This window comes from Myotis myotis, unplaced genomic scaffold (assembly GCF_014108235.1).
Source record: "Myotis myotis isolate mMyoMyo1 unplaced genomic scaffold, mMyoMyo1.p scaffold_m19_p_12, whole genome shotgun sequence".
Classification (NCBI taxonomy): Eukaryota; Metazoa; Chordata; class Mammalia; order Chiroptera; family Vespertilionidae; genus Myotis; species Myotis myotis.
In genome coordinates this window covers 55,917,758-55,943,582 of record NW_023416316.1, presented here as the reverse complement: position 1 = coordinate 55,943,582, position 25,825 = coordinate 55,917,758, and the positions used below count along the sequence as shown (strand labels likewise).

Here is a 25,825-nt window from a genome sequence, read left to right as displayed (position 1 = left end):
AGGTATAGACCCGTGGAATGGTCTGAGTTTATTAAAAGAAGAGAAAGAAAAGAAAAAGAATAACTGTGGCTGTTGTGTGAAGAATTAAATGAAGGGTGTCAAGTGTGGGAGTTAGGGGACCAGTGCAGTCCTTGAGTTTGGGTGGAGGTGGGAGGGATGTGAGAGAAAGATGCTTTGACGATTCGACCAGGTTGTAGTGAGTCCTGGATTTGATTTTGCAGCTTTGAGGAAACTTTTTGTATGTTTGAATTTGTGAGTGAGTGTGTGTGTATGATTATGAGTTTATTTATGAGATTGTGAGTGTGTGAGTCTCAGTGTGGATTAGTGTAGGGTGCATGTGTGGATTTGTGAGTGGATATAAATGTGTGTGTGTGTGTTTGTGTATGGATATGGGTTTTCTCCAGTTGCAGCTTTTGAACAGGCCATTGGCATATTCCTTTAGGCAGCGGTTCTCAACCTGTGGGTCGCCACCCCTTTGGGGGTCAAATGACCCTTTCACAGGGGTCGCCTAAGACCATCGGAAAACACATATATAATTACATATTGTTTTGTGATTAATCACTATGCTTTTATTATGTTCAATTTGTAACAATGAAATTGAGGGTCACCACAACCTGAGGAACTGTATTAAAGGGTCACGGCATTAGGAAGGTTGAGAACCACTGCCTTAAGGGCTGTCCTATGTGGCACAGATTTACATACTGACCTGGGAGAAAGGCTGGTAGCAGGAAGGCCAGCTCGGAGGGTATTGAAACTAGATGTGAAAAAGGGGCGCACTTGGCTAGCCATGGAGAAAGGGAAGACTAGATTGGGTAAATGCTGTTATTTATTTTATTCTCTCACTGGGATGAATGAGACTGAAGAGTAAAAGATGACTCCACTAAAGAAGTCACACTCATTCAAATTAGCCCAGTTTGATTGCTAGCCAAGTATTTTACCTGCCTTAATTATTTTTAAAAAATTAAACCTCACGTAAATTTATATGCTTGCTTTCTCTGACAGACATTTCGTTAGTGAGAGTTGAGTGATCCCACTGCATCCCACCCAGACTGCCCCGCCTCTGCACACACCCACATACTCGCCTTCTTGTTTACCGTTAGAGTTCTTGATTCTTCAGAAACTCATTGTATTTTCTGTTCCCCCTCAGGACATTTTTGAAGATGCCTTGGACACCATCTCTGCGTAAGTAGTAACATAATAAACAATGTGTAGTAAGTAAAAATTGATGGCTCTCTTATATAAAATGTAAATTTCCTTTTTGTCTTTTGAGATTGGTGACCAGTGTCAGAAGGAAGTCACTTTTCTGTAATTCAAGAGTTAGGATATGGCTATGCTTAAGAAAGGATCTATCTGAAGTTACTTTCAAATATATTTTTGAGTATTATTTCTTATAACATTAATGAAACTCAGAGAAAAGTACGTTTTCCAACAGATTAAGGTTTAAAAATGTAAAACTAAGTAATGAGTATTTCCACGTGTATAGCTTTGTCATATTCTTGAATTATCACCAAAGGTTAACTTCACAGACGTAGGATCATTGGGTTAAAAGGGATGCATATGTGCATTGTCCTATGTATGGTATCTCAAATTGCCTTTCTGCATGTTACCTTGGGCTACCATAAAAAATATCACAGACTGTGTGGTTTAAACAACAGACATTTATTTTCTTGAAGACCTGGAGGCTGGAAGTCTGAGAGCAGGGTGCTGTCATGGTCAGGGTCTGGTCAGAGCACTGTTTCTGGCTTGCATCTGGCTGCCTTTGAGAAAAAGGGAGAGAGAGAGAGAGAGAGAGAGAGAGAGAGAGAGAGAGAGAGAGAAGGAGGGGAAAAAGGGAGAGAGAAATCGAGAGAGAGAATGAGAAAACACACTACCTCTCACTGACATCTCTTCTGAGGAAGGCACTAATCCCATCTAAAGGTCTCATTCTCAGGATCCCCATCTAAACCTGATTATCTCCCGAAGGCCTCATCTCCCAAAACCATGACATTGGGGGTTAGGGCTTCAACATGTGAATTGGGTATTGGGGCACAATTCAGTCCATAGCACTTTCAAAAGAGTTTTTATCCGTTTACATGACTACCAGTACTGTGTAAGTGAAGTGTTTTAATATGTATAATCACCTTAAATGATACTAATTATTTTAGATTTTAAAAATTAAAAATTTGTTTGTCATTGTAACATTGCATTTCCTTTTGTATGAATGCTAGTTTTCTTTTCCTTGTTAACTATTTTTTCACTGTTTCTTATATACATACTAGAGGCCCGGTGCAGGAATTTGTGCACGGGTGGAGTTCCTCGGCCTGGCTGGTGATCGGGGCCAATCAGGGCTGTCTCGTCCAGTCTCAGTTGGGTCTGATAGCCGGGGGGAGGGACCATGGGAGGTTGGCCAGCTGTGGTGGCTGTGGGAGCACACTGACCACCAGGAGGCAGCTCCTGCGTTGAGCAACTGCCCCCTGGTGATCAGTGAGCATCATAGCCACCAGTCGACAGGTTGTTCGGTCGCTTGGGCTTTTATATATATAGGTGAACTTTAAGACATATATACACTTTAATCTTTTGTCATATTTGCTACAGATATTTCCCCTGCATTGCTGTTTTTCTTTGTGTTAGAGTTACAAGTTTATATATTGTCCAAAGTTTTAATGTTTATGTTGTTGACTGTTTATGTGATTAAAAAACTTTAATCGTGATTACTATTTTTATTTTGGAACAGTTTCCGACTTTCAGAATTACGGTGAAGACAGTAAAGAGAGTTTCTGTATACCCCTCACTGGTTTTCCTTCTTATTAACTTTACATTAGCACAGTATATTTGTCACAGTTAATAATCCTATGTGGATGCATTATTATTAACTGAAGTCCGCACTTGATTCAAATTTCTTCAGTTTTTACCTACTGTCCTTTCCTGTCCAGCATCTCCTTCAGGATGCCCCATTAGACCTTGTCATCCTGTCTCCTTGGGCCCTTCTTGGTTATGACCATTTCTCAGGCTTCCTTGCTTTCTATGGCTTTGACAGTTTTGAGCAGTACTGGTCATTTTTTTGCAAAATGCCCCTCAGTTGGGATGTATCTTTTTTCTTCTCATGATTACACTGAGATCATGTGTTTTGGGGAGGAAGACACCGGCCATCCTCATCACATCATATCAAGGCTCTGTGTTGTCAGCTTGGCTGACTAGGATAGCACCTCTGATTACCTGGCTGGAGATGGTGTTTGTTAGATTCCTCCCCTATAAAGTTACCCCTTTTCCCCTTCTCTTTTCATGCTGTACTCTTTGGAAGATTATCTGTTTATGTGACACTAGAGACCCGGTGCACAAATTCGTGCACCAGTGGGGTCCCTCAGCCTGGCCTGCGGGATTGGGCCAAAACCAGCTCTCCGATATCCCCTGAGGGGTCCTGGATTGCGAGAGGGCGCAGGCCAGGCTGAGGGACCCCATTGGTGCACGATCGGGGCCCGGGAGGGATGTGGGAGGTTGGCCAGCTGGGGAGGGACTGTGGGAGGGCTCCAGGTCATGTCCAGCCTGTCTCGCTCAGTCCTGATTGGCTGAACCCCAGCAGCAAGCTAACCTACTGGTCTGAGCATCTGACCCCTGGTGGTCAGTGCACGTCATAGCGACTGGTTGTCTGGTTGACTGTCTGCCCCCTGGTGGTCAGTGCATGTCATAGCAAGTGGTTGAGTGGCCTTAGCATATCATTAGCATATGACGCTTTGATTGGTTGAACGGCTGACCGGTCTACTAGACACTTAGCATATTAGGCTTTTATTATATAGGATTATTTTTACAAAGTCACTTTTAAGGTGAGCATGTCATCTGCCATCCAGAAATCTTGTAATTATTCAAGTCTGCAGCTTCTGGGCCCTCTGAGTGTCTGGGACTGAGCTGGGCTATAACAGGAGACTGCAGTCTAGGAGGTAGGAAGGGGTCAGGCTGCAGGCTGGTAATTGGAGTTCACCAGTGGAGGCTCTGCTGCTCCCAGTAGGAAGAGACACACACCAGAGAGGGGTCAGGCCTAAGGGATGAGAGCAGGTCAGACGTCCTTGCTGTGACCAAGGGCAGCACGTTTTCACTGTGTTTCCCTCAGCTTTTACTGGCTGCGTTACACTGGCAGAGACATGACCTTTGGGCCCGTAAGGCCTTGTCAGCTATTTTTAACATTTATTGGTTTTTTAAGAAATCAAATCCTAGAGGAACAAACAAACAAACAAGCAAAACTCTGAACCTGACATCGTTTCAGGTTTTACATGTCAGGAGCTTGGAAGTTGCCACTCTGTTCTAAATGTGCCAATTAAAAGACAGACATTGTCAGAATGGATTAAAAATACACGACCCAACTATATGTTGTCTCTAAGGAACTCACTCTAAATATACATATAGATCAGTGGTTCTCAACCTTCCTAATGCCGCGACCCTTTAATACAGTTCCTCAGGTTGTGGTGACCCTCAATTTCATTGTTACAAATTGAACATAATTAAAGCATAGTGATTAATCACAAAAACAATATGTAATTATATATGTTTTTTCCGATGGTCTTAGGCAACCCCTGTGAAAGGGTCGTTTGACCCCCAAAGGGGTCGCGACCCACAGGTTGAGAACCGGTGATATAGATGAACAGAAAATGGGTGGAGAAACATAGACAATGCTAACACTAGTCAAAAGAGAGCAGGAGTAGCTGTATTCACTTCAGAGAGCAGACTTCAAAGTAAGGAAAGTTGTCAGGGATAAAGAAGAGCATTGCCTAGTGACAGAAGGATCAACTCTCCAAGAAGATTTAACAATTCTTAATGTATATGCATCTAACAGCAGAGCGTCAAACTATGTGAGGCCCAAACTGAGAGAACTGCCCAGAGAAATCGATGATACTATTATCACAGATGTGTGTGACTTCAATACACCTCTCAGAAATGGACAGACCCAGAAGGGAGAAAATCAATAAGGACATAGTTGAACTAAAAAAAAACAAAAAACCCCTCTGAACTTAACTGAACTTAATTTAGACCCCTCTCTCATGCAAACCCTAAATCCTCTAGCCCACTGTTCCAACACCATTTGCTAAGTCTGTGAAGGAAAGAAAATGTATATATGGTGTCTCCTTTATCAAATAATTTCGTTAAAATAATAACGCTCTGTTTCTGGGCTTTTTGTTTTGTTCCTTTGATCTATATGTCTGTGTTTACACAAAAACTACACTTTGTTGAACTGTTTTAGATCTTTCAATACTATTATGACTGGTTCTCAGAACAGCATTCAAAAATGACCCCTGTGATGAAGGCCTGTTTTATTCCTGTCAGAAACTACTTGAGCTTTAAAATGTTATAATTTTTTCTCATCCTGAAACCAATAGTTTGTTAACGCTCCTTCACTCTCTGGGTTACCTAATGTTTTCTTTTCCATCCTTTGCCTCTTTCAGCCTCTCTTCCAGCTGTATTTATCTGCTGCTGCCAGCATTTTCTGTCTTGGAATTTTCAGTTCCTGTCCTGCTCAGTTTAGCAAATCCAGAGGTTTCAGAATTTTCTTGCTCTTCTGGGTTTCTCATGTGCGTTATTTCTTGTGTCCTTTAAGAATGTCTCATAAATGTCTTTTTCAGTGTTGCCCAGTGTCCCTGGTACATGCTCCCATCACTGTAGTTGTAGCAGCACATTGGGTAGCAACACTTCACCCAATAGAGAACCTCACATATCTGAAATAGAGCCCAAAGCCAGAAAGGTAGGCAAAGGACATATTAGTGTCCATGGTCTAAAACTCTTGTCCTTTACTTGTAGTAGAGGCCTCCAGCCAGAGACGACTTATAATTAATTCTGACCTGATTCTAATGAGCGTTGTTTGTGGCATAATTTTGTCAGAGTTCTGAGAGGTAGGGTGAGGGGGTGGTTTTAGAAGCCAGTTTATGGACAGTGGCAAACAATGGCAGTGAAAGAAGGAAGAAAGCATGACATGCAGTCATAGAACTCAAAAGCACAGCAGCCTGGTTTTATTTTGCTTTGGTGCACACAACTAGATGTACCTTCCTGGACTGTTAGAACAGATGCAGTTTAATGTGTTCTCAGCAGTGATCTCTCATATTCCTAGCACCTTATTAAATTTTTAAATAAGTGGTTTGTGCACCACTACCACTACAAGTCCTTGGACTTCACAGGTAGAATTAAGCTCTAGTCCCAGCTGCCATACAGTGGCTGGGAGGCCAGCGGCCAGTTTCTCTTGAATCTCAGTTTCTTCATCCTCTCCTAGATGTATTGGGAAGATAAAAATGGAATGTAAATGTGATTGTGGGGGTAAGGCACATATAGGTGCTCAGTAAATATTGGTACTTTATTGCCCCTCCTACCCCAGCTACTGTCAGTCTCCACTGAGACATTGGAGAAAGTTTAAGTGAAATTATGTCCACTGTATTCCATTTAAAAAGGTAGAGACTTGTATCATGTATGTTAAAAAAATTTCAGAATGATGACAAGTGTATTAAAATGACATTTTTTAAAAAATTTATTTTATTGATTTTTTACAGAGAGGAAGGGAGAGGGATAGATAGTTAGAAACATCGATCAGCTGCCTCCTGCACACTCCCCACTGGGGATGTGCCCGCAACCAAGGTACATGCCCTTGACCGGAATCGAACCCGGGACCCTTCAGTCCGTAGGCCGACGCTCTATCCACTGAGCCAAACCGGTCAGGCTAAAATGACATTTTGAAAGTTAGTAGGAGACCCTTCACTCACAGGGAAAGCTCACTTGGGTGGTTCCCTCTATTTCCCCAGCACAGAGTGTGATGTTTCTGCATGTATGTTTCCTGCATTACTAACCCATTTTTGAAATAAAGAATGTTGCAGAAGTAATCTCTTACTCAGTATTTATATATATACATATATATATATATATATATATATATATATATATATTTTAAAATTTATTTCAGAGAGGAAGGGAGAGGGAGACATAGAGATAGAAACATCATTGATAAGAGAGAATCATTGATCGGCTGCCTACTGCATGTCCCCTACTAGGGATCGAGCCCGAAACCCAGGCATGTGCCCTTGACCGGAATCAAATCCGGGACCCCTCAGTCTGCAGGCTGACGCTCTATCTGCTGAGGCAAACTGGCTAGGGCTCAATATTTTTCTTTAAAAATTGTGTGTGTTTTCTTGGATTTGAAATACATGTTAATTATAAAAAATTCATCTGTTGTTTGTGTGTGTGTGTGTGTGTGTGTGAACTGTTAGTTTGTCCTAATTTCAGGATTTGTGAATATTTTTCTTTCATTGTCTCCTAAATTTGTGATGCTGCGACATTCCCTTTGTGATCCCTGGTTCTCAACCTGTGGGTCGCAACCCCTTTGGGGGTCGAATGACCCTTTCACAGGGGTCGCCTAAGACCATCGGAAAACACATATATAATTACATATTGTATTTGTGATTAATCACTATGCTTTAGTTATGTTCCATTTGTAACAATGAAATTGGGCGTCACCACACATGAGAAACTGTATTAAAGGGTCGCGGCATTAGGAAGGTTGAGAACCACTGCCTTAGCTGCTAGCCTTAGTAGAGCTCTTTTTCATTATGCTGACTGAACCACACATTTTGGTTTTGGGTTTCTAGTGCAAACAGCATGCTTCAGCCTCTCTGTAGCAAGACACGGACCTCTTGCCAACCTGATGATTAATTTCTTCCTGGGAAAATTTCCTCCTGAATTTCTAATGAAAAGATTTGAGCTAACAGACGAGAGAGGCCTTAAATTGTTTCCACAAAAGAAAACTATTTTCTGTTCTCCCTTTCTGCTTAATGGATTGACCACCGCATAGATTTTCCCACTTCTGATCTTTGTGGTAACCACTGTGTTGTTTCAGCTATTTTGGAAGGTTGCTAGGTTTGCAAACTGCTAGATCATATCAACATCTCCACCATTTAGAACTGGAGATAAAATGAGATTAAAAACCCTCCACAAACAGTTGGTGATACATCCTTTTTTAAAATTAAAATTGTTTATGAACTTTCTGAATTGCTTGGCAGAGGAGGCGACCTATAAATTAGACCCATGTCATGAACTATAGGCATTTGCCAGAAGATTAGCTCTGCTGTCTTTTGCCTTTTAATTTATTATTATTTAAAAAATTTATTTATATTATATTTTTATTTCTATTGATTTCAGAGAGGAAGGGAGAGGGAGGGAGAGATAGAAACATCAGTGATGAGAATCATTGATCAGCTGCCTCCACCCTCCTGGTTGGGATCAAGCCTGCAACATGGGCATGTGCCCTGACTGGGAATCGAACCATGACCTCCTGGTTTAGACATAGCCCAACCATTGAACCACCCCAGCCCGGCTCTTTGATTTAACAGTTCCATGCAGACAGGTGCTTCTGGTGCTCTGGTGACTGGGTAGCCTTCTCTCTCAGTGTTTGTGCACCACTACCATTTCTGACGATGTAGTGGGGAGTGTGAATAAAGCATGTTCATAAGGTAGCAGTGATAGGCATGTGAAAAATAAATAAAATGCTCAGGCGTTCCAAAGAGCTCTTTCTGGTTGACAGGAGCACCTGGCATTGGCTTTGGGTTTTGAGGGCACACCAGGTTACCTGGCACATGTGGACAAAGTGAAGTTGGGTCACTGAGGATTCCTGGCCTCCATCGAGTGGAGAGAGTGGACTAACCACTTGGGATCACTGTGACTTGGTAGTGTTTTCAATTAATTGGTTTCTTATATAAAAACCACAGTAGAAAATGACACAGAAATCTAATTACCTCAGGGGCCTGTTGGGTACTACTTTATCAAGATTTTCTTTTTATGATAGTTTAGAGAGTCAGAGGATAAATTAAACTTGTGTTTTAAGACTGTTTGAACAGATGCAGTTTAATGTGTTCTCAGCAGTGATCTCTCATATTCCTAGCACCTTATTAAATTTTTAAATTTATTCTAACATACAGAATTGTATGTGGTAATCGAGTCCTGACGTAGTGTGAATGCAGTGGGGATTAATGTGGTTTTGAGTGGGAACTACTGATTTTGTCCTTAGTTCTAGAAGTTTAAAAGGTGGTGTGGTGACATTTTTAGCCAGGTGATAAGAAGCTTACGATAAACATAGAATGTTTTGTAGTATAGCATTTCTCATGGACTTTTTCCTTCTTCATACCTTTTCTTGTGAATCATAAATTGTAGATTATAATGAGATAAAGCTTTTAAGGCCAGTTTCCCCCCCTCATCAGCTTAGATCATTTACTTATGATATAATAGTTTGGTCTGTCTTAAGGTTATTTAGGGTGAAAATTAGTGAAAAACATGCAGTTAATATTTTTTTTATTAAATGATAAAGAATAACTACAGGCAGAGTTGGATGTACTTTCATTTTTCTCTGATTCCCCCCACCCCACTTCCCTGTCTAAGTAATGCAGATGTTTCTTAGGTCTAGAGAGGGACTCTTCACAATGCCAACCCCCTACTCCCAACCTAATATTTTAAAAAGATGCCATTGACATTGTTATCTTGTATGCCACTAAGGAAGGAGAACACACCATGGAGAATGTGTGTTCTTAGGCAACCTTTCCTAAGGGAAGGGAAAAATAAATGTCATGCAGGAAGACACAGTAAGGAGACTTGTGTATTTCAATCTTGGTACTGGATAGGGGGGAAGAAACCTTTCGTGAGATTTTCTGCTCTGAGAATTGAATAAAAAATTCTATTGCTTTATTAATTTATATCCCATAAAATCCCTGTCTTAAGTTTAGTATATATCTAAAATTTTTTTTTCTTTATTAAGGTATTACATATGTGTCCTTATCCCCTCATTGCCCCCTTACCCCACACCCATTCATGCCCTCACCCCCCTGGTGTCTGCGTCCATTGGTTATGCTTATATGCATGCATACAAGTCCTTTGGTTGATCTTAAGTTTAGTATATTTACACAATTACGCAACCATCACTAAAATCTAATTTGAAAACATTTTATCACCTGAAAAAGAAATCTTGTGCCTTTTTTCCACCCCCAACCCTAGGCAACTACTAATCTAATTTCTGTCTCTATAGACATTTCATAAAAATAGAATCATAGGTGTTCTTTTGTGTCTGGTTTTCGAGGTTCATCCACGTTGTGCCGTGTATCAGAACTCGTTTCTTTTTATGGCTGAATAATAATCAAATGTGTGGATATACCACATTTTGCTTATCCATCCATAAGTTCATGGACATAGATAGAGGTTGTTGTCAGTTTTTGGCCACTGTGAATAATGCTGCTACAAATAATTGTGTACATGTATTTGCAGTTCTCCAGCATACATACCTCGGCGTGGAGTTGAAGGGTCCTATACATGAAGCCCATGTTTAACTTCTTAACACTCTAATAAAAACTCTGAGTCAGAATTAGATTTGCGCTCTGAACCTCAGTTACCAGTGTGGCCCAAACAAGTGCAAGCAAGTAATTTAATTTTCAGTGGATCAGATTTGTGGTTCTCTCAGGTAGTTGGCAGAAGCATATGCAGATCCTCTCCCCAAGAACTTCACTTTGATCTCCGTCAGTCGAAGTTTCTGGCAATTTTAAGGTGTATTCTGGTTTCAGGCATATTGCATAATGAAAAATCTTATGTCATAGAGTCAGTGAAATATAGTAAGTGGAAATAAACGTTCTCTAACAAGTCCAGTGTCCTCTCCTATATTGAATTGCTTTCTGTGTAGTCTATTTTGTGCTATTAGGTCTCGTTTGATGGCCTATTGTTGTATCAGAACTTCTAAAATGAGCCGTTCTTTACATAAGGCCACTGAGAGGATGGGGATGCACACTTTGTTAAACTCTATATATTCTATATACATATGCTCCCTTTCACTATGAGGAGGAGTGACAAGATTTCATAATTGGAAAGAAAGCTCTTAGTGACCTTTGAGTCCGATTTTCACATCTTACCAAGGAGGTGGAAGACTTGGCCTTCATGGTGGCAAAATGAATGCTGTGTCTGTGAACCCCTCTGGGCAGGGCCTTCATTGTGGTTGCCTTTCCTGCAGACTCGAGATCTTCTCTGACGGTCACTCAACCCTGGGGAGCAATGCCCAGCTTGTGTCTGAAAGCCCGAGGGACCCTGCTCTCAGTGCTGACTTTCTCACCTCCTCTCTCTGTGACTTCTGGACTTGGCAGCTGCTCTCTGCTGCTCTGTCTGGGATTATTGGATCGCTGTAATGGGAAACAGGCCCAATCATTGCTTATCTGATCATCCGTTTGGATGTTTCACAAACACTTTAATTAATATGTTCCAAACTGAACTCTTTTTAAAAAAAATATTTTTATTGATTTCAGAGAGGAAGGGATAGGGAGAAAGAGAAACATCAATGATGAGAGAGAATCATTGATTGGCTGCCTCCTGCCCCCCGCCCCATCCTCCCAATGGGGGTCAAGCCCACAACCTGGGCATGTGCCCTTGAACGGAATCAAACCTGGGACTTTTCAGTCCTGAGGCTGACGCTCTATCCACTGAGCCAAACCAGCCAGGGCCCAAACTGAACTCTTGATACCTACCTCCCTCCTCCATCTGAAACCTTTTCCTCTCCCAGGCTTCTCCATCTCTGTGAATGTCTTCAACCTCTTGCTCAAGCCAGATGCTTGGGAGTCATCTTTGATTCCTTCCCTTTCCTTAAACGTCCATGTTACCAAGTCTGATGATTTCTGCCTCCAAAATTTATTTCCTATCTGTCCACTTTTCTCTCTCCCCTCTGTAACATTAGCTCAAGGTACTCCCAGATTTTGCCTCAGTTACTGTAAGAGCAGCCGAATGTGTTTTCTTGTTTCCTTTGTTCACTCTCCTTCTGCCCCCCCAACCGTACCCCATTCATTCTCCACACAGCACCAAAGTTATCTTATTTTAAAAAGAATTCTGGAATGGCCTGTGTGGCTCAGTGGTTGGGTGTCAACCTATGAACCAGGAGGTCACGGTTCAATTCCAGGTCAGGGCACACACCCAGGTTGGGGGTTCAGTCCCCAGTGGGGGGCATGCAGGAGGTAGCCAGTCAATGGTTCTCTGTCATCATTGATGTTTTAGCTCTCCCTCTCTGAAATCAATAAAAATATATTAAAAAAAAGAATTCGAATATGAAAAATTTCAAATATATACAAAAAGTAGCAAGGATAGTAAAATGAATTCCTGTGTATTCATTACTCATCTTTCACAGTTGTCAACTCAAGACCCATCTCATTTCATCTATAATCCACCCCTAGGTTATTTAGAATCACATAGCTTAGACACTCACTATACTTTATTTCTACCTCTAAATATTTTAGTATGTACTTCTAGAAACAAAGACCTTCTCTTGACATTCGGATATCAAGTCCAGGAAAATAACATTCATATAGAACTATTACCTAATCTATACCTCAAATGTGGCATTATTTTAACCTATATTTTAATATGCAAATATAAAAGATAGGTCTCTTTTTAAAAACATTATAAGACTGTAATCACACCTGAAAAAATTAACAGTATTCATCAACTATCCTGTCAGTGTTCGAATTTCCCTAGTTGTCTCATATAATTTATTAACAGCATGTTTGTTTGAATCAGGATAGAGTGATCCTTCTTGAAATCAAATTGGATGATGTCAATTTGCTTAAAATCTGCCCATGAGTTTGCATGTCTCTGAGATGAAGACCCCAATCTACCTCAGTCCACAAGGCTTGAGGTGGTCAGGCCCCCACATACTGCTTCCCCCTGGTCAGGGCCACTCTCACCCTCATTCACTGCCTTCTGGCCACAAGCCTCTTACAGTTTTTTGAGTGTACAAACCCTTTGCTGCCCTATTTTTGTGCATGTGGGTGTCTCTGTCCACAGACTTCCTCCCACTTCTCCCAGGGCTTCTTCCTGTCTGTCACCCACCACTCTTAGCTGGGATGTTCTCCCACCTCTTGTAATGACTCCTCCTGAATAGATTACTCCTCTCCCATTTCTCTGTCTTAACTCTCATTTCTTTCACACCATTTCTCATTTTGTAGTTAATTATTGTTTTTTGACCATTTGTTCCTTTGGGCTCTAAGTTCCATGAGGATAGGACTGGTCTGCGCTGCTCATTACAGTTACGGACTCTGCATCCAAGCACCATGCTCAGCACATAGTAGGTCCTCAATGCATATTTTTTCAAATTCATGAATTTGTTGAATGAATGTACTAATCAGAAAATACAGATGGGTAATCAAAGTAGACTGTGAGGATTTGCAGTGCATTAAAACAAATCCAGTCATCATTTATTGAGAACTTACCAAGGATAGGGCAGAATAATTGCTGTTATTGTTTAAGGGAGAGTGAGTTAATGGATCTTTGGGGATGTGCATTTTTTAAAAAATAATGATTACAGCTAGTTGTGCTAATCAACCCGAATACATACATAATTAGGTAATGCCCAATTGCTTGGGCCTCGTAAACACTATTCAGGATTGTGGGTGTCTCCTTTGCTATTTCTCAACTATGGGCTGACTCACTTTTCATCTGAAGTTTATGTAAATAAGCTGTCAGACCGAGTCTCAGGGGATAGAGCGAACTTCACTGCCTTTTGTTAACTTTCTACCATTCTTTTCTGCCCGATTTCATGAGTCCTTTATCTGTCTTTTGATAAAAATAGCTCAAAGTGAATAATAAAACTTCCAAAAAGCAGATACTACTTGGGAGCTTTGCCTTTTGAAATGTATCAAACTTCTCCATTGCTTATGTTTTGAAAATTTATCAATCTCTCTAGTCCCTCCTCTCTCCCCCATTTGTGTCTTCATGTTTGTAGAACATCATGCGTAGAACTTTGCAAAGGTGGAGTGATATTTGGGTTAGGTACACTTGTGAATAATGTGTAATTCAGTATCATGTATCATACACATTTAGTAAATAGTCTGAAGACTTATTAATAGTCACTAACAAATCTAAAGGACTCTGAAATTGTTTAAAACTGAAGTATTTGGGGATTTATGTATGACTTTTATCTTTGTGTAAAGTAATTCATATGTTATTTATTTTATTTTTGTTGTCCAGAGTGAAAGTATTCAAGCCAGCAAGGAGTATTTTTTATTGCCTGTAAGCAGAATGTTATAACTAGAACTCAGAATGTTAAAGCCCCATGTAATTCTGATTAAGTAGCATTTTCAGAGGTATAGGCATAGTTTTGGTTTTCCCTGTAGCCAATAGTTATAAGCTGTGGTTTCTATTTATTTGGGCATGTAAAAAAGTTTTCTGCAAGACTTGTTTTACTTTATGCAATTAAAAGATTGTTTGTGTGTATATTTGTATAAAGTTCTGTGTCAAATCCCCCAATGATTTAAGAGATTCTTTGCCATTTAAAGAATTTGGTGCCAATTTAAAAGAAATTATACCAAAGTATATTGTTTGCTTTGATTCACATAATTCTGTGTGGTTACTACAAGAAAATTAAGTTCATGATCAACTACTAAAAGCATATATATTTTAAAAGAACCTTCTCATTTTCTCAGTACAATTGTATTGTTGAAATACATATATTTTCAGTAAAACTTAAATAAAATAGCACAAGAATGACTTTTCAGACAATTCGAAGTAAGTTAAAAATTATTTTGCAATTTATGTCTTTAATCTATAAAAATTTTTATTTGGAAGCAAAACTTCAAAGTGTAAAGAATACATAAATGTAATATATACACCAATTACTTAATATATCATGTCTTCTTGGGAGCACTGCTGTTTTTGTAAAGTCACCATTCCTCTCAAGGTATTTTGTTATTTTCATGCAGTCTTGCATTGGCTACCTCAAGTTATAAAACATTAAAAAAATCAAAGTAAAAACATAAAAGGAAAGAAAAGATTTTGGCCATTTCCCCATATCTGAGACCCACCTCATCAGCCCAGGGATAAGGTGAGCATGCCTACCTTGCATGGTTTAACAAATGCTTGTTGAGCATGTTCTCCACATCAGGCACTGAGTTGGTTTGCGGGGAGAGACTTGACAAGGGAGAGTGTGGTATGGGTGGGGGTCTTCAGGAAGTCTCCAGTCCCCTCTCGAACACTTGTTCTCCACCCACACCTTGGTGTTGATTGTTGGTTCAGGGGATGAAGGGTGGAGGGACACGTGTGTGGGGATGTATGGCTTTGCATGGTTTTTAAGTAATAAAGGGAAGATGTTGAAGATTTTATTGTTAAACATTAAAAGCAAACGCAGGCAAGTAATTCTGTATTCTTTTGGTTGGAAATTAGGTTTTAAGCCCGACACTAACAGGAAAAAAGATAGCTAGTTTTGACAAAATCCCTGTAAACCCAGTTAAAAGGGAATTAACTGAGACAACAACTTGAACATCTATGTCCAAAACACAGATCAAGAAAGAGAACACCTGGATGCAAAAATTGCCAACAAAGATATGTGCAGATAATTGAAAAGAAGAAATACAGGTCAGCAGGGCTACTGTGTTAGTTTCCTGTGGCTACTGTAACAATTACCACAAACTTGGTGGCTTACACAACTCAGATCTATTCTTTTACAGTTCTGGAGGTCAGAAGTCTGAAATGGGCTTCGCTGAATCAAAACCAAGGTGTCCCATCGCCACGCCCCCCTGGGAAATTCTAGGAGAGAATCCATTTTCTTTCCTATCTCCAGCCTCGAGAGCTGTATTATTTGCATTCCTTGGCTTATGACCCCTTCCTCTGACTTCAAAGCCAGCAGCAGCAAATATTTCGAAATTAGTCCGCTTCCATGGGCATATCACTGTTTGTCCTCTCTGTGCCTCCTTGCTATAAAGATACTTGTGATTGATGGCACGCAGGGCCCACCCAAATAATCCAGGATTATCTCCTCACTTTAAGACTCTTAATTACACAAGTAGGGTCTCTTTTTTCATTTAAGGCAACATTCACAGGTGCCAGGGATTAGGGCCTGGGTATTTTGGTGGGCCATTATTCAGCCTAACACAGCTAAAAATAGCATGTATGGTAGAGCAATACACACACATACAACTGTATTGTTAGGAATTGGTTATCTCAGCATAGTGGGGTTACAGGGTGCTTGTAAAAGGTCCCCTTTATATATCTTTGCATTGTCAAAGTTTTTATGGGATACATTTTACTAACGATCAGAAGAAATAAAAAAATAAAAAAAGAAGAAATAAAATTACTTTTAATTTGGGAAAAAGGATTATAAAAGACTTTGTATTTTAGAACAGTTTTAGATTTACAGAAAAGTTGAGAGGATAATACAGAGTTACCTATACCATCATTTCCCCTCTTATAAACATCTTAAGTCAGTATCATAATTTATTATAATTAATGAGCCAATATTAATACATCATCATTAACTAAAGACCATACTTTATTCAGACTTACTTATTTTTACCTAATTGGCTGTGACAGTTTTTCGGGCTTGTTTTTTTCTGTTTGAATGTTTTGAGGTGTACTAGTCAGATATTTTATAAGATGCCCCTTATTGGAATTTGAATGATGTTTTTCTCCAGGTAAGACTGAGCTTCCAGGTTTTTGGGAGATAGAGCAGAGAGATAAAGAGCCACTTTCATTACATTATATCAGGGTCTGTACTATCAACATTATTTATCACTGTTGATGGTGGTCTGCATCACCTGGCAGAGATTGTATTAGTCAGGTTTTTCCACGGTAAAGTTACTTTTTTGAGGCAGGCGGAGTTATGTTTCCCCTAAAGGAGGGTAGAGAATCTACATAAGTTATTTGGATGTTCTGGATGTTCAGTGTTTTTTTCTTTTAGATTGCATCAAGATGGTCATGTCAAATTTTCATATTTCAACATTCTCAAAGGAGTCTTTTAACCTGTATGAGACTCTGAGCATGGATAAGTTAATTTTAGGTCGAAGAGCTCTTGGAAATATGTGGTAACTCTCCATTTTAGGGATGTCTGAAATTAACTGGGTGGTCTACCTTTTGTAATTTCTCAAAGGTTTTGTTCAAATACAAGTTAGATGAATTCTCTTACATATTTCACATTATTCACAACAAATATAGCTGGACTTAAAGTTTCTGTTGATAAAGGAAAAAGAATGTTAGATAAAAGTAACTTATGTTGATGGGAAAATATAGGTGTGAAATATACTGTACAAATAATTTTGCAGTTGGCCTTGTCATTCTCTTTTCCTTCCTTGAGAAATCCTGACCTTTGCAAGACCAGGTCTCTTAGAGATTTCTAAAATGCCCTATGGTTGTCCGTTGAAGTACAGTACCTGTCACATTTGCTATCATTTGCTGGATGGAGAGCTCCCTGGGAGCAGGGACCATGTGTCCTCTGCTCATTACTGTATCTCCCATGCCCACACATAGTAGGCATACAAATACATGTTAACCGACTGTCCTATGCTATTTTGGGCACTTCTAGAAATATAGGTGGTTGAATATTGGGTCACAGTTATAACATGATGCTGTGTGAAAAGGTAATACACAATAACAGAATTAAAGAAAAAAAAATATATATATGAGGAAGATGAAGTAAATGTTGCAAAATATTAACAGTGGTTATCTCTGGGTTATGAGATTATGGCTGGCTTTAATTTTCTTCACTGTTTTCCAGTTCTCTTTGAGGAGTTTATTATTTTATAATCAGGAAATATCAAGAACACAGTACCAAAAACTTTTATAATTAGATAAAATGGTAAGCCCCATTATAAAAAACAACAACAAAACAAACAAAACAGTTCAGTTCTAGTATGCACAAGAGCCCTTGAGGCAAGACAAGAAAGTTGCCAAGTCACTGACCATCTCTAAGGCTACTTAAAAAGATCTCATCAAGACCAGTTCAAGTATTGTTTATCTAGTATTAATTTCTTTTTATTTTATTTTTTTTAGTGGTTAATTCTTTTTTTAAAAATTGTTTTATTGCTTAAAGTATTACAAAGAGTATTACATATGTCTCCTTTTTTTCCCGCCTTTGACAATCCCCTGGCCTCCCCTACCCCCCAGTGTCTTGTGTCCATTGGTTATGCTTATATGCATGCATACAGGTCCTTCGGTTGATCTCTTATCACCCCCCTCCTGCCTTCCAACCTTCCCCGGCCTTCCTGCTGTAGTTTGACATTCTGTTCGAGGCTGCTCTGCCTCTGTATCTATTTTTGTTCATAAGTTTATAATGGTCTTTATTATCCATAAATGAGTGAGATCATGTGGTATTTTTGCTTCATTGACTGGCTTATTTCACTTAGCATAATGCTCTCCAGTTCCATCCATGCTGTTGAAAATGGTAAGAATTACTTCTTTTTTTACAGCAGCATAGTATTCCATCATGTAGATGTACCACAGTTTTCTAATCCATTCATCTACTGATGGGCACTTAGGCTGTGTCCAGATCTTAGCTATGGTGAATTGTGCTGCTATGAACATAGGGGTGCATATATCCTTTCTGATGGGTGTTTCTGTTTTCTTGGGATATATTCCTAGAAGTGAGATCACGGGGTCAAATGGGAGTTCCATTTTTAGTTTTTTGAGGAACCTCCATACTGTCTTCCATAGTGGCTGCACCAGTCTGTATTTCCACCAGCAGTGCACGAGTGTTCCTTTTTCTCCACATCCTCTCCCGCACTTGTCATTTGTTGATTTGTTGATGATAGCCAGTCTGACAGGTGTGAGATGGTACCTCATTGTTGTTTTGATTTGCATTTCTCGGATGATTAGTGACTTTGAGTATGTTTTCATATGTCTCTTGGCTTTCTGAATGTCCTCTTTCGAAAAGTGTCTATTTAGGTCCTTTGCCCATTTTTTGATTGGATTGTTTATCTTCCTTTTGTTAAGTTGTATGAGTTCCCTATAAATGTTGGAGATTAAACCCTTATCGGTGATAACATTGGCAAATATGTTCTCCCATGCAGTGGGCTTTCTTGTTGTTTTGTTGATGGTTTCTTTTGCTATGCAGAAGCTTTTTATTTTGATGTAGTCCCATTTGTTTATTTTCTCTTTAGTTTCCAATGCCCTAGGAGCTGTATCGATGAAGAAATTGCTTCGGCATATGTCTGAGATTTTGTTGCCTTTGGATTCTTCTAGTATTTTTATGGTTTCCCGTTGTATATTTAAGTCCTTTATCCATTTTGAGTTTATTTTTGTGTATGGTGTAAGTTGGTGGTCTAGTTTCATTTTTTTGCATGTATCTGTCCAATTTTCCCAACACCATTTATTGAAGAAACTATCTTGACTCCACTGTATGTTCTTGCCTCCTTTGTCAAATATTAATTGAGCATATTGGTTTGGGTCGATTTCTGGGCTCTCTATTCTATTCCATTGATCTATATGTCTGTTCTTGTGCCAGTACCAGGCAGTTTTGAGAACAGTGGCTTTGTAATACAGCTTGATATCTGGTATTGAGATTCCACCTACTTTGTTCTTTCTCAGGATTGCTGCAGCTATTCGGGGTCTTTTTTTATTCCAGATGAATTTTTGGAGAGTTTGTTCTAGGTCTGTGAAATATGCCATTGGTATTTTAATGGGAAGTGCGTTGAATTTATAGATTGCTTTGGGTAGTATGGACATTTTAACGATGTTGATTCTACCAACCCATGAACACAGTATGTTCTTCCATCTGTTTATGTCTTCCTCTATCTCTTTTTTCAACATCCTGTAGTTTTCTGAGTAGAGGTCTTTTACCTCTTTAGTTAAGTTTATTCCTAGGTATCTTAATATTTTGATGTGATGGTAAATGGGATTGTTTTTTCAGTCTCTCTTTCTGTAAGTTCACTATTGGTGTATAGAAATGCCATAGATTTCTTGGCCTTAATTTTGTATCCTGCTACATTGCCAAATTCATTTATTAATCCTAATAGTTTTTTGATGGAGTCTTTAGGGTTTTTTATGTATAATATCATGTCATCTGCAAATAAGGACAGTTTTACTTCTTCTTTTCCAATTTGGATGCCTTTTATTTCTTCTTCTTGTCTAATTGCAATGGCTAATACTTCCAGTACTATGTCGAACAGGAGTGGTAAGAGGGGGCATCCCTGTCTTGTTCCTCTAGTATTAATTTCAAAGTGCTATTTCCAATGGTGTTAGTGTGACTATGTCCCGTGTATTTCATTCACTTCACTAATTTAACTTTTGTGCATTTAACAAACTACTAGAGTAAAAACTTCAGAGAATGTCATTTTCCCTTATTTTGTGTTTTTAAAAAGTCCATGGGGTATAAAATCCAAGTCTAACCTGGGAGTATCAGCCTGCTCTTACATTTTCCTTGAAACAAAAGAAATTCACTGCATTCTGCAATTGGCCCTTTTTCGATGTAGGTAAATCCCTGGATTATTTGAAAAATCTTTAAAGGACCCTGTAGATTTTATAAATCCAGGCCATTTGTATTTTTATTTCCTGTCCCCCTAAGACAATTAAACAGGGATGGATTAGCATTAGGCTGCAGCAGCGATAGGGGGGGGGGGGGGGGGAATCTCCCGGCATCCCTTCCTGCAGAAGCATCAGCCACGGGCAGAGCGGACCTGCCACTTTAACTGACAAGTCTTAAATTCTGCCCTGGGAAGCTCTGGGATGCTGTCAGCCGCCTCAGCAACTTCTTTTCTCATGCCTGGTAGTTTAGAGTCTCACTGGGGACCGAGAAATAAAACAGAAATTGAGGATTTTTGTTTAAATTGAGGACTGCCTCTTCTTTTTGTTGGCTGTTTAGAAATCATTCATTCCTCCAGAGTCACAGCGGGTCTAAATCTGTGAGTATATTGCATTTATTTAGCTGCTCCCGGGGGTATGATTGCAACCTTCTCTTTGGGTCTGTGAGGATTTAATTCGAGGAGAACAATGCCAGTTTTTAAAATCCGCGTTAAATTTCATTGGAGATCTGGAGTTGGTTTTTTTTTTTTTATAAGTTGACATTTTCTTTATTAAAGGCTTTATGTTAAACTTGCCAGGGGTTTCCTCCCGCCACCCCTCCCCCCTCTGTCCCCCTGAGGGTGAGTGCTGAAATCAGAGAAAATAACAAATCTTGCTGCTGCGGAGGCTGTGGTTTCCCTGGATGCCATGGCTGGTTCATTGCTGCAAGGTGTGCATGGGGCTGCAGAACAATGGGAGGATCACACTGGCTCACTTTGTGTTCCCTGTGTTTGTCTTTGCGGGCTTCATCACAGGCTTTGTTTTGCTAGTGTGACTAAAACCTTAAGAAAGATTAAGTACAGGGTCACGCTCTCAGAATAGAGTGGGTTGGTATCACCCCTCGCCTTGCTGTGTCAGCTTCAGCCTGTCTCTTTGTGGCAAGATTACAGTAAATGGGAGTCACCAGAAAGGGAGCTTTGCATGATCACCCTTTCCTAATTGTGCATTTGAATCGGTGCCATTTTTTTTTTCCTGGTGACGCAGACTCTTTTAGTCTAAACATCTGTCCTGAGTCATCGTGTCCCAGTTTCCCCCATAGGAGTTCACTAGAAGCTAGAACGGTAACCTTGCTGAATTACCATTGAATCAGTTGTGAAAATTTTGTAAAGATAGAGGTTAAATTATAGTTCCCACCATGACCCCCATATGTGATTCTGGATTTGCCTTTGTTAAATGGAGGTCTTATTATTTTAGTGAATTGATTCATATTGTTTGGTTACTGATCTCAGTTCTTTATCTTAAAATCACATTAGCTACAGCAGTTTCTAAAAGTTGAAACCAGTAGTCAGAATGCTTTGAAACACCAACTGGTAGCAGTCATCTTCGTAGCTGCAGAATATGTTTGGCTTAGGGTGACATACAAGCTTTGTGGGTGCCAGTATTTTGGTGGATTTCCTGCAGCGTAAAATAAATCAAGGATTTTAAAAAGAAACTCTCCGCCACCCAGAGATGAAACATTTGCTGTTTTTATTTTTAAGCATGTTGTCATACTTAAATGCAGCAACTTTGAATTGAATTAGGAAAAGATTCCTAAAAATTAGAAATTCTGCCTTCTCTAGGCCTGCAACATTTATATTCGCTCATTAATTAATTTATATCATTCATTCAACAAATGTTTACATTTGTTCCTCATGGTGCAGATATTTTTAGCAGGCGAGAGGCATTCAAAAACTACCTAATTATTTCATTACAATTGTGGTCATTTTTCAGCTGTAGAAGTGTAGGTACTTTGTGGCCAGACTATACAGGACATGCAAATACTTGCCACTAATTTTGACCCAGATTTTCTGAAGCCACAGTTCTTTAGGATGCTTGCGTTGGAGAGAGATTTTGGAAATCATGTAATTATTTCAACAAGCATGTGATAGGTACTATATATATAGGGTGTCCCAAAAATGTATACCCGCTTTGAATAATTATAAATACCAATGGGTTAAATCTGAAAAGAAAGAAACATCAATTGAACTATCAACTGTAAAGTATGTATACGGGACACCCTGTATATAGAGAGATCTTACAATAGTTAAAATAGTTTCCTATAAAAATAAAAAATAAAAAGGAAAAAAGAAAAGGCAAAAGAATGGTTTCCTGATTTTCTAGCCACTGTTTATTCCAGTATCTTAGAAGATACCAAGACACCAAAAGCAGAATAGAAAACAAACAACAGACCAAAACCAACCAAAAACAAACCAAAATAATAGCAACAAGAGTCTGAATCTGTAAAGGTGTTTGGCTGGTTCTGAAGAAGAATCCTGGCAGAACTAACCCACTTGCCCTGATGGCCCCGACTCAGAGGGCTGCTCCCTGTGCTGCCTGATGGTTAGTACTTGAGAGTGAATAATTAAGATTTTTTTTAATACAGCAAATATCTTGGCTTATTGATAGATATTCATTCAAGAACTCACAGTTTGTTGGGAAATACAGACAAGAAATTCTGTCTTTGGGATATACTAGGATAAACAGTGTGTGGAGAAGGTCAGGATCTGTGAGCAATGATGAGGGGCGACCAGTCTTACCTGGGTGATGGGCAGGAGTCTGGGCAGATGCTGACCTCCTAAGGGTGACCTCCTAGGGCTTTTGTCTGAATTTAGGCAGATATTGCTAGATACCTGGGCAGTCGGGTGTTGGAAGTGGTTTATTAGAACTGCAGCTATGAGGCCCTTGTAGGAAAGGAAAAACTTTCTCCTCTACTCTTAGGTTCATTGCTTGGGGTTCTGCAAGGTCAATGGACAAAAGACAGATTCGCAAGAGAAAGGAAAAATAAGATCAGTTTACACACACACACACACACACACACACACACACACACACACACACACAATTCACAGAGTTCACAAAGAACTGTGCCTCAAGGAGGTGATTAGAATTTGAGGCTTATATACCTTCTTAACAAAGGATGATGCATCCTGGAGAAGAGGCTGGACTAAAGAAAGGGGTTTCTGGGCTTCTGGATGGGGTAAGTTATGGGGAAAGGATTAGGAAATGTATGGTAAATAAGGATTGTTTTGTAAGGTTTGTTATACAAATAAAAATCCTTTTCAGGTGATAAGAGTCATGTCCTTCCTAGTATGGGAGAGGGGGATACCTTTCCAAAGGGAAATTTATGTCCTGCTTTTAGACAGAAAAGGGGAGGGCAGAGAGCTCAGTGCCTTCAGCTCAATACAGTCTTTCTGTCAAAATGGCAAATTCCGGGGTAACAGACTCTAATCTCCTTCACCACCATCTCTTCAGTGTTTGCCAAGAAGTTTGTGAGGCCTGCAGTTCTAGTGAGGCTGGTCAGAGGACGACAGATGTCAGGGAACGATGGCAAGGGAAGTGACCAGCCACAGAAGTGTTTTCCTCATGAAGATCACGTGGATTTGTATTTAGTGAGGACTCCCTGGCCACAGTGTGGGGATTGGTAGAGGGAAAGTGTGCCTCAATCCTAAAGTATGACACCTGTGATACCGAATTTTTGGACTGGAACCCGGATTCTTTGTCCGCTGGAATCGAAGAATGAATCCACGGACAGAAAGTGGTATAGCAAAGGTGGAGATGTATTGAAGAACAAGTACAGACTCCCACGTGGGGAGGGGGAAGAGTCCCATAGAACTGACTCCCATGTAGGGAGAGGGAACAGTCCCCCGGAGTTCTTTTCCCCCATGGCTTATAAAGGCTGCAGTTCCTGTGTCTTGATATCCCCTCTGATTGATCAATATTCCCCTTCGAGTTGGTTACTATAGTAACTCCTGAGCTCAAAGGTTGAACCTCACATGGGACATGTGAGGTTCCCCCCGCGCCACCCCCCCTTCCTTATTTTTTTCCTATTCCCTTTGGGCTTTCTTCTCCTTCTGATTGGAGGGCTTCCTTCTCTTATTTTGTAAATATAGACCTTTCTTGGCTACTTCCAGTTCCCTTGTCTTACGTAAATGCAATTGTTGCTGCTCCCTTGTCTTATGGAGATGTAACTGCACCTGGCTTCCTTGTGTTATGGAAATGTACCTTCTCCCAGTCTGCAGCCCCGCGCTTTTTCACGGACCCCAATTCTAAAAAAAAATCCCTAAGCCTGCCTATGTTCCCCCAAAATTCCTGCTTCACTTGCTCCTGGCTCTAAGACTCTGGTCAAAATTATTAATAATTTAGGGCTTAAATAGGCTTTTATGGCTTAGGTTGAGAATTTAACATATGTATGTGCATATCTATATGCATGTACATGTATGTATGTGTGTGTGTATATATATATTTCAGTTATTGCTTTTATAGAAAATACTAGAGGCCCAGTGCATGAATTCATGCACCGGTGGGATCCCTCAGCCTGGCTGGCGATTGGGGCTGATCAGGGCTGATCAGGGCTGATCAGGGAAGCAGGTGGTTGGCTGGGGGGCGGGGCCACAGGAGGTTGGCTGTGGGAGTGCACTGACTGCCCGGTTGCAGCTCCTGCGTCGTTTGGTTGCTTAGGCTTATATTTACATAGATGATTTGATTTCTAACCAAGTGACTTATAAACAAACTTATATAGGAAATGACCTACTTACAACTTGTGTCGTTTCTAATCTCCCATTTTTTGCTTTAGATCCCTCATTTGACTAGCAGAAGGCTCTGGGGCCTCTCGTGAGACAGGACATTCTGAGGGCTCTATGTCAAACATGTGGCCCATCGGCCGTGAGTTTGACATGCTTGGTCTATGTGGTTTCAAAGCAGGAAGGAAGTGTTAGGGGCAGAAAAAGAATACTGGGAACTAGCTATAAATATAAGAAATATTAATCATATTCATATTTCTGTTAACTGTGATGGTTCTGTTCTGATTAGAGAAAGCACATTCTAACCTGGCTGAGAGTTGTATGCCCTGGGACCTGGGAGCTTACACTGGAATGCAGTTCATCCTCCTTTCCCAAGAACTGCCTAGCATTATGGAAAGTTTTACAACCTCGTGGCTGGAACAATCTAGTCCCGCTGGCACCCACCCTTTGCAACCCCTAGCCCTATTGCCTGTAATCTGGTCCCAGAGGTTGCCCTCTGCAAACTACCCCCCTCCCTCCCCCACCAGCCCGCATTGCCTGTAACCTGTAACTATTATACCTTGCCTACTTTCCCATGCCTGTAATTCTTACTCTCCCACCTAATCTTTGCCTTCTACCCAATATAAACAGCTGGCTTATGGGGAGGGGAGAGCAGATTTTCATGGATGATCTGCTGCTTTCCCATGCTACCAGCATTATTGGAATAAATGCTCATATATGATTCAACTCTGTTTCTGCTTAATTGGCTAAAGTAGTGACAGACAGCCTGGACCCCATTGGTTGTCCGGTTACAGAATGTTTAGCACCTTTTTGCTTTGTCATCATTTTAATATCTTAGTCGAGAAGAGATGAACTAGAATCTTTTAAAAATGTCTTCTGTGCCAGGTCCAGTACCCTTGGTAAGTCCTTGTATTTTCAACAACTGTGTTAATTGGGCTTGCCATTCCGTGTTATGGATGAGGAGATGAGGTGCACAAAGGCTAAATCAGTTGCCCAATGCCGACAGTGTGCTGACTGAGACCCCAATCGTGCTAAAGGTTGGCAGATCT

At 40.1% G+C, this 25,825-nt stretch overlaps 1 protein-coding gene across 5 annotated transcripts in view; it reads left to right on the top strand.

The window, feature by feature from the left end:
• TTC39B (tetratricopeptide repeat domain 39B) overlaps positions 1-25,825 on the top strand; it is a 118,905-nt gene that overhangs the window by 29,519 nt on the left and 63,561 nt on the right. For 4 of the 5 annotated variants that reach the window (XM_036331191.1, XM_036331190.1, XM_036331192.1 and 1 more), the window contains one exon: positions 1,148-1,182. The exons of the other annotated variant lie outside the window; for it this stretch is intronic. In XM_036331191.1, the coding sequence (XP_036187084.1) occupies positions 1,161-1,182 (22 nt within the window). In that variant the 5' untranslated portion in view covers positions 1,148-1,160. The remainder of the gene's footprint in view (positions 1-1,147; positions 1,183-25,825) is intronic. 5 annotated transcript variants of the gene reach the window in all.